The 14,219-nt window shown below is 50.2% G+C and overlaps 1 protein-coding gene across 5 annotated transcripts in view; it reads right to left on the bottom strand.

The window, feature by feature from the left end:
- Positions 1 to 259: 259 nt before the first annotated feature.
- FERMT2 (FERM domain containing kindlin 2) overlaps positions 260 to 14,219 on the bottom strand; it is a 68,712-nt gene continuing 54,752 nt past the window's right edge. For 3 of the 5 annotated variants that reach the window (XM_068149067.1, XM_068149070.1, XM_068149072.1), the window contains 7 exons: positions 12,484 to 12,608; positions 9,908 to 10,014; positions 8,969 to 9,190; positions 6,765 to 6,785; positions 6,121 to 6,245; positions 5,030 to 5,171; positions 260 to 1,814 (listed from right to left, as the gene is read on the bottom strand). In XM_068149067.1, the coding sequence (XP_068005168.1) occupies positions 1,641 to 1,814; positions 5,030 to 5,171; positions 6,121 to 6,245; positions 6,765 to 6,785; positions 8,969 to 9,190; positions 9,908 to 10,014; positions 12,484 to 12,608 (916 nt within the window). In that variant the 3' untranslated portion in view covers positions 260 to 1,640. The remainder of the gene's footprint in view (positions 1,815 to 5,029; positions 5,172 to 6,120; positions 6,246 to 6,764; positions 6,786 to 8,968; positions 9,191 to 9,907; positions 10,015 to 12,483; positions 12,609 to 14,219) is intronic. The other 2 variants (XM_068149069.1, XM_068149071.1) reach the window with 1 other exon arrangement.

Here is a 14,219-nt window from a genome sequence, read left to right as displayed (position 1 = left end):
AAGGCCAGGTTGGATGAGGCTTGAGCAACCTGATCTAGTGGCAGGTGCTCAGCGCAGCGGGGCTGGAACTAGAGGATCTTTAAGCTCCCTTCCAGCCTAACCCATCCTTTGATTCTCTTGTTTTGGCAAGCCTGGGACGAGGCAGCAGCAGGGCGCACAGGCTGCTTGTGTCACACGGGAGAGCTGTCCTGCCACAGCGCCGCGGAACCGCCAAACCCAGGAGCACAACCCACAGAAACCAGGAGCAAGCAGCTGAGTATTAAATAAAAGATTTGACTTTTATTTAAAATAAAATGCATTTGTACATAACCTTGTAACCACAGACTACAGGAACGCAACACTGGTGATCCCCCGGCACCAGGTGGGGCAGGAGCTCCCCTCCTCGTCCGCCTTACTGCGGCGCTGGCTTAGCGAGCAGGGAGGTCCTGGCCCTGGGGAGGGCTACGGAGGGCTTTGTGGCACAGCTCTGGAATCCTAGTTGACTGAGATAAAAATTTCCTGGGTTGAAACTGAGGGGTTTTGCTGGGGGGGGGGGTGGTGGGGGGAGTGGTATTTTGGTGACTCCCCACACTCCTTACAGGCATCCTACTAGTTAATGCTGATCTATGCTGATAATTCTAAGCTGGCTTGTGAGAGCAGTTAAAAAAAAACTGTACAGTTTTATAAAAATCTGTGGTGGTTTTTTTTTTTGGGGGGTTTTTGTTGTTGTGTTGTGTTTTTTGTTTTTTTTTTTACATTAGTTATACACAAAACAAAAGCCTTATTATACTTCATAGACCTCTGACTTCATATCGTAATGAAAAAGGTTTGCGTATCGTAGGCAGAAGATGTGGCTATGCTGCTGAAAAGAAGATACTAACAAAGTGTCAAGCATACAAGGTGGTGTAAAAATAGAACAAAACATTTAAAATGGAACCAAAATGAGACCAAAAGGACAATATAAGTGATTATCAAAAGGCACCTTTAACAAATCAAACCCGAGCTCTATCAGACTAACAGAAGGGTCACCTTGCGAGGCCACACGCGACTGCCTTCAAAGCCACGTCCGGGCGGCTCGCTTAAGAGCGGAGTCCTGGGGCGTGTAGTGTGGGAGGAGAAAGATGGAAGCTCTACTTACAGGGGGGGGGGATGACTTCAAAACAGGTCAAATGTACAGAATAAACCAAAAAAAACACAAACCCAACCAAAAAAACCAAAGGAAAGCGAACACTCATGCGTTAAACATGATAAATAGACTTCATATAGGTCAAGCCCTGGCTGGCTGTAGAGCATGGCTTAGAGTTCTCTTAGAAAATTGGCTGTTTTCAGTCAGTCACAAAAAAACAGTATCTCATCCTGATCTGCCCCTTGGATGCAGGTATCTGAATACCACCGGCGCGGTCCACCTGGCCCAGGCACGAGTCTCTTTGTTACAGCAAAGTTAAGAGAAGTGCTCGTTAGTGCACAGGGATTAACTGGGCAGGCAATGCAAGAGGGAAACCCCCGACTTCTCCTGGTTAAAAAACAAAACAACAAAATGAAAATTAAAAAAGATACATTTCAAGCTTACTTTTATTAAGCAGCACATCTCAAAGAACAGCTGTTGAATGTTAAATAGGACTCTGGCGGCGAGGTTCCTCTTGGGGTGCAGTGGCCGGGGCTCACACCCAGCCGCTGGTCAGTTTGTAGAACATCTCCTCGTCCAGGCTCTCGTTCTGGTCCTTGGCTCGCGTCGACAGGAAGATGTAGCCACCGATGAACTCGTGAACCACCTTGCAATCCACCTCCGTGCAGATGAAGGACACGCGGACGTCGTCTGCGAACTCCACTGTCACCTGCGGGGACAAAATGGCGGCGGGGGGCGGGTGTCAGCCTCACTGGCGGCTTCCCAAGGGTGTCACACGCACACATGCTCTTCCTGTCTGCCTCATCTGTCTTTCCTCTCACCCGAGAGGACTTTTCCCTTCACAGAATCCCAGAAACATTCCGGTTGCAAAAGACCCTCAGGCCCACCAAGTCCAACCGATCACCCTACTCTACAAGGTTCACCCCTAAACCATACCCCCAGGCACCACCCTTTCCTGAGGAAGTCACAGAATCCCGGACTGGTGAGGGTTGGAAAGGACTGCTGGAGATCTTCTAGTCTAATTCCCCCAGTAAAGCAGGGCCACCCACAGCAGGTTGTGCAGCATCACAATGTCCTCTCCAGGTGGGTTTTGATTCTCTCCAGAGGAGACTTCACAGCCTGCTCCAGGGCTCCAGTACCCTCACACCAAAGGAATTTTTCCTCTTGGTCAGATGGAACCTCCTGGGTTCCAGTTTGTGCCCTTTGCCCCCTGTCCTTACTGGGCAACCACTGGAAAGAGCGTGGCCCCCTTCTCTCGTGTTGTGTGTATCCCCCTGCCACTTAGCTCTTGCTAAGCACTGAGAAGATCCCCTTTGAGGCTGCTCTTTTCTAGGCTGAACAGCCCCAGGTCTCTCAGCCTTTCCTCCTCACAGAGATACTCCAGGTCCCTCAGCATCTTTGTAGCCTCTGCTGCACTCTCTCCAGTGGTTCCCTGTCTCTCTTGAACTGGGCAGCCCCAGAACTGCACCCAGTCCTCCAGATGTGGCTTCATCAGAGCAGAATAGAAGGGGAAGGAGAACTTCCCTTGACCTGCTGGCCACTCTGTTATGATTGCACCCCAAAATAGAATCATAGAATAGAATCATAGAATGACCTGGGCTGGAAGGGATCTCCAAAGGTCATTTAGTCCCACCTCCCCGCAGTCAGCAGGGACATCCCCAACTAGATCAGGTTGCCCAGGGCCTCGTTGAGCCTCACTTTGAATATCTCCAGGGGTGGGGCCTCAACCACCTCCCTGGGCAACCTGTTCCAGTGATCCACCAACCTCACAATGAAGAACTTGTTTCTAAATACTTGCACCCAAAATACTTGGCCTTGTTTGTTGGCCATGAGGGTGCATTGCTGGCTCATGGTGAAGCAGCACTCCCAGGTCCTTCTCTGCCAAACTGCTTTCCAGCAGGCCAGCCCCTCACCTCTACTGGTACTAAGGGAGGATTGGGACCAACAATCCTCAGGGGTCCCTTCCAACTTAGGATATTTTGTGATTCTATGAGGCAATGACTATTGTACAAATGCTTAGGTATAAAAAAACCTTTCTTTTTTTTTTAAGGTAAAATTTATTAATCCATTTATTTATTTACATTATTTTCACACCTGTTATTCCCAAGTGTGTTTCCACCTCTGGTGCTGAGCATGTGGTGACATCTCTGTTGCTCCAGGAGCAACAGAAACCAGGCAGAGATCTGGGATTTCTTTCCAGTTATCTCCCTGAGCTGATTCTGGTTTTGTAAGTTAAAGTTTGGCCACAGAAATGCCTTGTGGGGGCTGGGGAGCTCACTGTGGAGTGAGTGAAGGCAGTCTCCATTTATTGCTGTCCCTTATGTTTTTTTGTCCTCTCATCACTGACAGCTCTGCAGGAGGGAGGGGGATTCCTACCAGAGTATCCAAGCTGAGTAATTGTGATACTGGGGCTTGCAGCTGGGTCAGAACAAAGCAGAGGGGAAGCTGAATAATTTCTCCAGCAACACTTCTGGAGCCTCAAACCACAGGAGAACACCTCCATGGATCCCTGGTGATTTTAATGAGGTGTTCAGCCAACAAGGAGCACAAAAAGTTTGTGCATCCAAACAGAACGGTTGGGTGAAAGCCCATCTTGGAACCCAGAGAAGGGTCTGCTGTTGCTTTTTGTTCCTTACATCAAAGTTTTCAGCTGTACTGCAAAGAAAAGGAATTTCAGTGTGGATGGAGCCCAGCACATTGATGTTCCTGGTTAGGATCCAGCCCGAGCACTGGTTCTGATGCTTGGTTTTATTTCAGTGCCTTTCAGTGGATGTTCAGAGAGGGGGAAATGGCTCCAACAAAGAAAGATTCAGGGCTTTTCTTCTGCCTTTTCAGGGTCTAACTCAACTCCACCAAGTGTTAGGGTGAGCTCTGCTGGATTTTTTTAAAATAACCCCAGCTACACAGAACCATTTTGGTTGGAAGAAACCTTTAGATCTCCAAGGAGGGTGAAAGAGGAGGGAGGAGAAACTGTATTATGTTAGCAGAATGGGAGGGGACATGCTTTAGAATCATAGAATTGTTTAGGCTGGAAAAGACCTAAAGACCACAGAGTGCAACCATTAACCCAGCACTGCCAGATCACCACCAAACCATGGCCCTCAGCATCACATCTACACAGCTTTTAAATGCCTCCAGGGATGGAGACCCACCACTGCCCTGGCCAGCCTGTTCCAGGGCTTAACGAGCCTTTCAGGAAAGAAATTGTTCCTCACGTCCAACCTAAACCTCCCCTTGCACAATCTGACCATTTCTTCTCATTCTACCACTTGTTCCCTGGGAGAAGAGACCAACCCCCACCTAGCTCCAACTTCCTTTCAGGGAGTTGTAGAGAGCACTGAGGTCTCCCCTCAGCCTCCTTTTCTCCAGACTAAACACCCCCAGTTCCCTCAGCTGCTCCTCACCAGACTTGTTCTCCAGACCTTTCTCCAGATTTGTTGCCCTTCTCTGGACCCACTCCAGCACCTCAGTGTCCTTCTTGGAGTGAGAAGCCCAAAACTGAACCCAGTACATGAGGTGTGGCCTCATCAGTGCTGAGTACAGGGGGTCAATCACATCCCTACTCCTTCTGGCCACACTATTGCTGAGGGTCCAGCCCAGGGTGCTGATGGCCTTCTTGGCCACCTGGGCACGCACTGGCTCATCTTTAGCTGACTGTCAACCAACACCCCCAGGTCCTTTTCCACTGGGCAGTTTCCAGCCACTCTGCCCCCAGCCTGGAGTGTTCCTGGGCTGTGATGCCAGGGCAGGGCCAGCACCTGGCTTTGCTGAACCTCACCCTCAGCCCGTTTTCGGAATTGGTGAAGGGAAACCTTGACCTTTGAAAAGGCAGCACAGGAGGTCACCCTCGTGAAGCGCGAGAGCAGCACCTGCCTCGGGTGAGGCGGGCTGGGGAAGCCGCTGAGGCGCAGGGCACCAGCTCACCATTTTAATCTCCCAGTTGACGTTCCACTGCTTCATGTTGCTGAACCTCCAGGTTTTGAGGGCATCACCGGTGCTGGCGTCCATGCGGATCAGTCGGTTGTAGGCGATACCTATCAGCTCCTCCTTCTTGCCCCCCTGGAACCTGCAGTGTGGCAAGGGATCAGTGACTGCCTGCCCATGGTGCTCGGCGGTCCCCAGCGGCCCCCGGGGTGTTCAGCAGCCCAGGCAGCCCAGTTCAGGGGGGTTTGTATGCTGATGGAATTCCAGCTTCTCATTTCAGCGTCAGCACAAGGCCTGCAGCTCAGGATGTGCCACGTGTTTAGAGAATCACAGAATGGTTTGGGTTGGGAAAGACCTCTAAGATCACAGAGTCCAACCGTCAACCCAACATCACCATGGCCATTAAACATGTCTTAAAGTGCCATGCCCACAAGTTTCTTGAACACCTCCAGGGACAGCGACTCCACCACCTCCCTGGGCAGCCTGTTCCAATGCCTGACCACTCTTGCAGGAAGGAAATTTTTCTTAATGTCCAACCTGAACCTCCCCTGGTGCAACTTGAGCCATTTCCTCTCCTTCTATCACCTGATAGAAGGGAGAAGAGACCAACCCCCACCTGCCTCCAACTTCCTTTCAGGGAGTTGTAGAGAGCACTGAGGTCTCCCCTCAGCCTCCTTTTCTCCAGGCTGAACACCCCCAGTTCCCTCAGCTGCTCCTCACCAGACCTGTTCTCCAGACCTTTCCCCAGCTTCACTGCCATTCTCTGGACCCGCTCCAGCACCACCATATCCTTCTTGGAATGAGAGGCCCAAAACTAAACCAGGTATTTGAGATGTGGTCTCACCAGTGCTCTGTACATGGGGACAATCACATCCCTACCTTCAATGGCCACACTACTGCTGATACAGGCCAGGGTGCTGGTGGCCTTCTTGGCCAGCTGGGCACACATTGGCTCATCTTCAGCTGGTTGTCAACCAGCACCCCCAGGTCCTTTTCTGCCAGGCAGCTTTCCAGCCACTCTCCCAGTGTCCTACATTTCATGTATGGTGGACATTTACCCATCCACCTGCCCCTGCTGTGACCCCACCAACCTGGCGATGAAGTGCGTGATGCCGAACTCGGGCAGCGACTGCCAAGCCTGAATGAATCTCATCTTGGCTTCGATCAGACTCATCTGAGCGACGTTCTGGTGGGCTTCCAGGATGCGTGCTGTGATCTGAGGGTGGCGAGACACACCGGCTTTAGCGCTCGGCTTTGTTAGCGGCATCCCGGCTCGTCACAGGAAGGGGTAGTGACTGGGGAGGCGTTTGGGAGGCAGCACGGTTACAAACACTACAATCAGTAACGGCTACCCTCTTTTCAGCTATGGCTGCTCAAAGCCTGCAGCCATGGCTGAGCAGCGAGGAGCTGCTTCTGCCTCCCATCTCCAGACATATAAAAGCAAATATAGATCTGTGCTGTCTGGAGGCAAAGAGCCACTTGGCCTCAGTTAGTTGAAGACGCAGGATGTGAGCAAATTTCTGGTGTAGGGTTTCCAGTTTCGCAGCAGAAATCACTGGGGACCATTACAAAAACCAAACAGGGCCCAAATTTCACCAAGGGGAGGGGGGAAGGTTGGGTTTTGTTAGTGGTTGTTGGTGGTTTTTTTTCATTGCTGCTCTCCAACTACAGAGATTCTAAACTATTTTAAGTTTTAGCTCAAATTTAGCTTAATTTTATTGTTGCTGTCACTTACCAAGTCTCTTACATAGCCTGGCTGTAGATGGCAAGGCGAGAAAAAAAACAACAAACCAAGAAAAGGAAGCAGAAAGAAAAAAAAAGCAATCAGAAATATGGCAATAAAGCAAAAACAAAAAAAGTGTAAATTAACTGCAAACCAAAGTTCAAGCAAAACAAACAAAAAAACAAAACCAAACCACATGCACAATTGCTCAGGTGGAGAAGCAGCCATAGTGAATATAAGGATGGAGAGGAGATCTGCCCCTTGTGCTGGCCCTGCCTGAGCGCTGGTGTGGTTCAGGGCTCAAGGTTTAGCTCCTGAGATGGTTTTGGTTCTGCTGGTGGATGAAAAGGAAGGTGAAGCTGCCAGGTCAGAGGAGAATTCATGTCCCCACGCTCCTCCCCATGTCCCTGCCCAGACTCAGGCTCTCTTACTGCAGAGGATGCTTAGTAGGAAGTTTGATAGCTCCTTTGATTTAAGATATGAGGAGAAGTGATGTGGATGCTGCTTGGGGTAATAAGTGGTTGGAGGATAACATCAGCCAGGCTTCCTGGGGATGCATCCAGCTGGATGCTGCTCCGACAGTGAACCCCAGCAAGGCACCTGAGAGCTGTGAATATGCTGATTTGGGGTTGTTGATTTTCTTTGTCTTTTGGATTTGTGCTCGCCAAACCCAACCTGCTAACCCCACTCTGCTGCAAGGGCATGTGGAGACAACCACCACCAGAGCAGGTCTGGGGCTAGTGTGGGATCAAGCACATCTATAAATCCTCTGTCAAGGAACTCTGCCAGTTCCCATTTCAGCACCGTCTGTGAGCTGCATGACCTCCTCCACCTCCTCCTCCTCCTCCTTCCCCCACCTCGGGTCGCAGAGGGATCCTTGCGGTCGAATTCCATGCATTCCCTCAGCCTCCATCCCTCCTGTCACTTGTGCAGCTGGCAAACATCCTGCACTGCTGCAAGCTCTGCTTCTGGCCATAAAGGAGAAGCCTCCATCTGCTGTTTAGGTGATGTCTGTAAGGGACATGGCATTTGCCTTGTGGCCACCAGCCTGCCTCAGAGCAGGGTGAGAGCTCATGCCTGTCCCCATGGCTCAACAGGGGTTATTTGCACCATGAGGATACCTGTGTGGTAAGCACCTTCTGGGAGCTAATATTTTTCCAGGTGCCTCCACTGCACTGAGTTCAAGCCCAGGAGGTATTATATATGTAAAAACGGTACATTGATGCAGCCTCTCCTCCATCCAAATGGATATAAAGGCTTATTCAGAAGGAGAATAAGGGCTATATAAAATATAACTCCACTGCCAGGAAACCATCGTGCTGTGCCAACAAAAAGTTCTATTTTCCCTGCTTCTCTGACTTGCAGCCTTCTTCTGGGCTGGGAGAAATCCTATCTAGCCACAGGCAGCCTGAAGCAGCCAGGCTGAATGATGAAGTCACCAAAAGGCCAGGGAGCAATGCCTTCCTGATCTTTGCTGCTGTCCTGACATATAATGCCTTTCAGAAAGCCATGCATTTATTTCCAGTGTGGAACAGTTCCAGCCCTGTCATGCACGGATCGAATGCGGCGTGGAGTTCAAGCACAAGTCACAGCAACTCAAAATGAAGCAACGTTTCAAGGGCTGGCATTTGGAAGTAGTGGAAAAGCAAAAGAGAGAAATAAACTGCACAGCAGCCAAGTCTGCATAAAGCACTGCAAGCAACTGCAACTCCTCTGCTGCTCCGGGGGATTTCTGCACAGGCTCTGTGCAAGGGAAAGGGTTTTAATCCCAGCACCAGGGACTGGTTTCATAGATTCGTAGAATGGTTTGGGTTGGAAGGGACCTTAAAGATCATCTAGTTCCAAACCCCCTGCCATGGGCAGGGACACTTTCCACTAGACCGGGTTGCTCAAGGCCCCATCCAGCCTGGCCTTGAACACCTCCAGGGAGGGGGCATAACACAATTAAACCTCATTTTTCCCTGCTGCTGAGGTCGTGTACGTGCAGTGTCACATAAACCACAGCACAGTGACGGTGGTGGGTGCCATCCCCAGGTGCTGGATCGAAACCACACATTTCAGTTTTCATTTTAGTAACCACGTGCATCCAGGTGTAAGTGACAGCATCCAAAACACATGGTGTTAAACCCCAGGGTACTGCCCAAACGGGTGCACAGTGAGCCCAAGCCCACACCATCTCCACCACCATGGCAGCGTGAGCGCAGGCCAGCACCTACCTGCTTGTTCTTGTACTTTTTCAGGTAGCGAGGAGACACCAGGCACTCGGGGTTAATGTCGGTGTTGATTTGTTCTGGGATCAGCTGTGGGTCTGGGTTCAAATGCTGCATTTTCAGGAAGGAGAGGATGTTCTGCACTTCCATGCCGTAGGAGCTGTCTGCCATCGTCTTGCCCTTGGAGGCCAGGCGGCAGGCAGCCATCCAGCTGGCGTACTGCGTCTCCTGCAGACCCGAAACAGAGACCCATGCCCATCACAATGGTGGAGATGCCACCCAGCTCCCTTAAAAACACCTCCAGAGAACCTTTATCTCCCTTGCGGCCCCAGGAGAACCAAAGATGCACAAAGGCAGGGAGAAACTCAAGTCAACATGTAGACTACAACCAAAGGCTAAGGCCAAGGAAGAGCAGGGGCTGATTTTCTCCTCCAGCCTTACACATGTGCTCTGGATGTTGAGATCAGACACATGGGATTGTAAATTTTTTGTTAACCCCAGCTACACAGAATCTTTTTGGTTAGAAGAAACCTCTAGATCTCCAAAGAGGGTGGAAGAGGAAGGAGGAGAGACTTATCACAGGAGGATGGGACACACTTTTTTAAATCATAGAATTATTTAGGCTGGAAAAGAATGTTGAGAACGTTGAGTCCAACCTTTAACCCAGCACTGCCAGATCACCACCAAACCACGGCCCGCAGCACCACAGCTACACAGCTTTTATCAACCCCTCCAGGGATGGGGACTCCACCACTGCCCTGGGCAGCCTGTCCCAGGCCTTGACAGCCCTTTCACGGAAGAAATTTTTCCCACTGTCCAACCCAAACCTCCCCATGTGCAACCCGGGGACACTTCCTCTGGTCCCATCACCAGGAGTTGTCCTGTCAGCACAAGCTGATGGTGGGCAAAGGGTGAAGAGAGGGTTGGTCCAAGCAACAAACTTACATTATCGCAGCGAAGCCAGATTTCATTCATCCCCTCTGCCACTGGAATCAGAAGTTTGATGTTAAACTTCTGACCAGAGATGTTCACATCAGGGGTAACTTCACATCCTGCAATGAAGGAGTCCGTTGTTTAACAGTGGTGCAAAGAACTGTGCTTTAAAAAGAGGGAAAACAATCCCAACAATGGAAAAGAAAAAGCAAAGCTCTGAAACTGAAGGGTATGCAACAGCACCTCAGTGCTGCAAAGGTCTTCCACCACATCTCTGATGCGATGAACACTGCATGGGAGGGTTAAATACAGCATCAGATGTCTCCGTTTCAAGTGACAGGAAAAAATGGGAGGAAAAAAGCAAGACCTGATCTGGAAGGTTACAGAAAGATTACAAAAGCTTATGCATGCCTGCGAGGTTCATCTCATAGAATCACAGAATCATTTTGGTTGGAAAAGACCTTTAAGATCATCAAGTCTAACCATTATCTAATCCTACCAAGCCTGATGCTAAACCATGTCCCTCAGCACCACATCTCTGTGCTTCTGAAACACCTCCAGGGGTGTGGATTCAACCACCTCCCTGGGAAGCCTGGTCCAGTGTTTGAGAATCATTTCAGTAAAGAAGTTTCTTCTCATATCCAACTTAAACCTCTCCTGGTGCAACGGGAGGCCATTGCTTCTTGTCCTGTCACTAGCTGCTTGAGTTAAGAGGAACACCTCCACCTTGCTCCAACCTCCTTTCAGGTAGCTGTATAGAGTCAGGCCAAGGTCTTCCTCTGAGCCCTCCTTCTTTCAGGCTAAACAACCCCAGTTCCTCCAGGTGCTCCTCAGAAGATCTGTTCTCCAGACCCTTTACCAGTTTCATTGCTCTTCTTTGGACCTCATTGCCTTTCCTGCAGCGAGTGGCCCCAAACTGAACACAGCACTGAAGGCATGGCCTCACCAGAAGGCTGGCAAACACTGGTGTTCCATCAAAGGGTAGGAAGAGGTGGCTGGATGGGTGCTGACTCTCACCCAGAAATCCCTCACTTCACTGCTACAGGCAGTGGTGAGGTGTGACCATCCTGCCGCTGGTGTATGGAGAGAACCACAAGTGGTTGCATGAACACCACGTTAGCCTGGGCACTTCAGCACTGCCTCCAAGATATTTCCAACATGCCATCACAGCACACAGGTCCAGAGCTCCCAAAAAAGGTCTTGTGAGCTGGGCTTCACCCTGCCTGCAGCTTGAGGTCACTTGGCATCACATCTGCTCCCGCCTCCATGTGGGGAAAAATGAGCTCTCTGCAGTTACATGGCTGCTGGAGCAGGAATGTTGAACTTGACATAAGAAAATCCATCAACCAAAGGAATTTAAGAGCTCATGTGCAGGGAGAGCTTGAGTGAGGCTGCTCACAGCCAAGGACAAAAGGAAACAAAATTAAAAGCAGCAAGAGGAAGAGAATGTGCTGCTCTCTTCAGCTCAGACTTATCCTCTGCTGTGAGAGTTGGCTCAGCTCGTTTGGACAGCCATGACCAAAAGGAGAATGGAAGCTGTCACCCCACGGTATGGGGAGCTGGCAGTGCTTCTCCCTGGGGTCACGCGTACCATGCACTCACTTTCTGGAAGCATTTGCAATGCTATCAAACCCGGTCACCCTCCTTCCTTTAAACATATCTACCCAACCCTAGGGTGGCATGCCAAGAAGATAAAGCAGTGGGAGAACAAGATGCAACAAGGAGCAACCAATTACTGGAATAAAATCACAGAATCATGGAATGGTTTGGGTTGGAAGGGACCTTTAAAGGTCATCTAGTCCAACCTCCCTGCAGTCAGCATGGACATCAACAACTACAGCAGGTTGCTCAGAGCCCCAAACAACCTGACCTGGAATGAAATAAAATATTTATACCTTCTCCCCAGTCTTAATCTCCCTCTTTTAGTTCAAATTCATCACCCCTTGTCCTGTCACAGCAGGCCCTGCTGAAAGGTCTGTCACCAGCTTTCTTACCAATGCTTTTAAGCACTGAAAGGCTACTAGAAGGTCTCCCCAGAGCCTTCTTTTCTCCAGGCTGAAAACCCCAACTCTCTCAGCCTGGCCTCACAGCAGAGGGCTTCCATCCCTCCCATCATTTTTGTGGCCTCTTCTGACCCTGCTCCAACAGGTCCATGTCTCTCCTGTGCTGAGGACTCCCAAGCTGGTGCCAGCACTGCAGGTGGGGTCTCAGCAGAGCACAGCAAAGGGGCAGAATCCCCTCCCTCCACCTGCTGCCCACGCTGCTGGGGATCAGCCCAAGACATGGCTGGGTCTGGGCTGTGAGCACACAGTGCTGGCTCATGCCCAGCTTTTCACCCACCAGCACCCCCAAGTCCTTCTCCTCAGGGCTGCTCCCCAGCCCTTCATCTCCCAGCCTGTACTGATACTGGATATTGCCCCAGCCCAGGTGCAGGTCCTCGCTCGTGGCCTAGTTGAACAGCATGAGGTTCACATGCACACACTTCTTGAGCTTGTCCAAGTCCCCCTGGAGGTGTGCAAATGGCACCGCTCAGTTTGGTGTCATCTGCAAACCTGCTGGAAATGCAATGGCACTCAGGCTTCTCTTACCTCTCAGGTTCATCTGGTGTGCAGGAGTCCCGTTGGATTCCTCTTTGCTTTTATAGCAGGAGATAGAGGTATCTTTGAAGGTGCACCAATATGGCTTGTAGCCTTTCAACGTCAGCTTCTTGGGCCTGCCAGACAGGTTGAGGGACATTACAATTAGTTGAAGCTCCTAAACCAAGCTGTTGTACCAGCAAACTCATGTCACCCTTTAAAACCTGGTGCCAGAAGCCTGGGCATGCCCAGCACGGGGAGGGTCCATGCCTGGTGGGAGTTCAGCCACCACTCACCAATCCTTCACTATAATGCTGGGTCAAGAAACCAAACTACAATTGCAGATTTGGACTCTTCAGTCCCATGGAGGTGCCACTGATTTGGGGGAACTTGAGGGGAGCTGAAGAACTGCTACAAAAATAGTCATGTCTGTGACTCACTGCAAGACATGGCTCTTAGCCTGCCATATTCAACTGGAACCTCTTTGCTTGAGCTCTGAAAGGAAGAAGTGGGACTGCTAAAAGACTTGGACTTCTAAAAGACTTGTCCATCAAGTTCCTGCGTGAGCACACTTGCTGTTTTCCTTTTAAATACTCCACATCAGAAGAGGTTCAGGTCCTTCCTATGGAAGACATGGATCTTGCCTGTATCTATGGAAGCAGGATGGCCCTCTTAGCTTGCAACCACTGAAGTGACATGGTGGTAACCTGAGCCCTGCTCATGCCATCATGAGCCCTGGATCTTCATAGAGGTGATTTTTCTTAACACTGTTCATTTCTAAACCTTATTCAAAGGCTGAATCTGCAGTCTCTCACTGCAAAGCATTTCTCATATCTTGATCCCAGAAACAGCTGCTGAAGCCTCATCTGGAAGGATCAAATATGTCATGGCCCCAATTGCTTGTCCTTGGGGCTCTGTACTCTCATTTCCCAGTAAAGATGTGCTAGGGGCTGCTCAGGGGAATTAGGGAGATAGGTGAGAATCATAGCATCTGCCTGATCCCTGCTGCTCCCACACCTCTGATGGACATCTGAGCTTGGGTTACCTACTGCCTTCTCCTGCCTTTACTAGTTTTTCCTCTCCTAAAGCCCTGGCACACCTGATCTTGTCCTCTGTGCAAGCTTTACAACCCAAGTTTCCTTTGAAAGCTGCCTCCCAGTCCAGCACAGGTCACCAACTTCCAGCCCAGCCATCCTACACATGCAGGGTGTTCCATCCTTTGCTTGGCATACCTCTCTAAAGACATTTTAATACTGTCTTGACCTTCTTTAGGGACTCCTTTAAATTGCAGGCAGGGCATTTTGGCCAGCATGGGCAGTAATCCCAGCTGGCAGGGGAGAGAGGAAAGTCTCTGCAGCTATACCAGGCATGTATAGGGACATATGCATAGGGTATACTTAAGGATATATATTGCAGCTTGTCCTTGACTGAAGTGTGGCAAAAGGCATGCCCAATGCTGGGCCAGCTCCTAACGCTGTGGTTTCATGTCGGGTTTCTGGCACTAAAATACCACCTCACCCTCATTTCTAGGAGTAAATGGGAATTCTGTGCTTCCCTGCTATGACAGGACAGCCTAAAATCCCAATCCCAGGATCTGGGGCTTGCACTGGGTGAGGAAGACAGCGACTATTTGCTGCTCCATCTCCTGCTCCAGCAACTGGCACATCCAATTTGCAAGCAATTAGCTCCCCAAATCACGTCTAATTTTGTTAGCAAATAACACATCAAAGGAAAGAGCAAATTTGTTT

The sequence above is a fragment of the Melanerpes formicivorus genome, unplaced genomic scaffold (genome assembly GCF_026170545.1).
Source record: "Melanerpes formicivorus ecotype bairdi unplaced genomic scaffold, bMelFor1.0.p_v2 SCAF_17, whole genome shotgun sequence".
NCBI lineage: Eukaryota > Metazoa > Chordata > Aves > Piciformes > Picidae > Melanerpes > Melanerpes formicivorus.
This window is presented reverse-complemented; position numbering and strand designations above follow the sequence as displayed.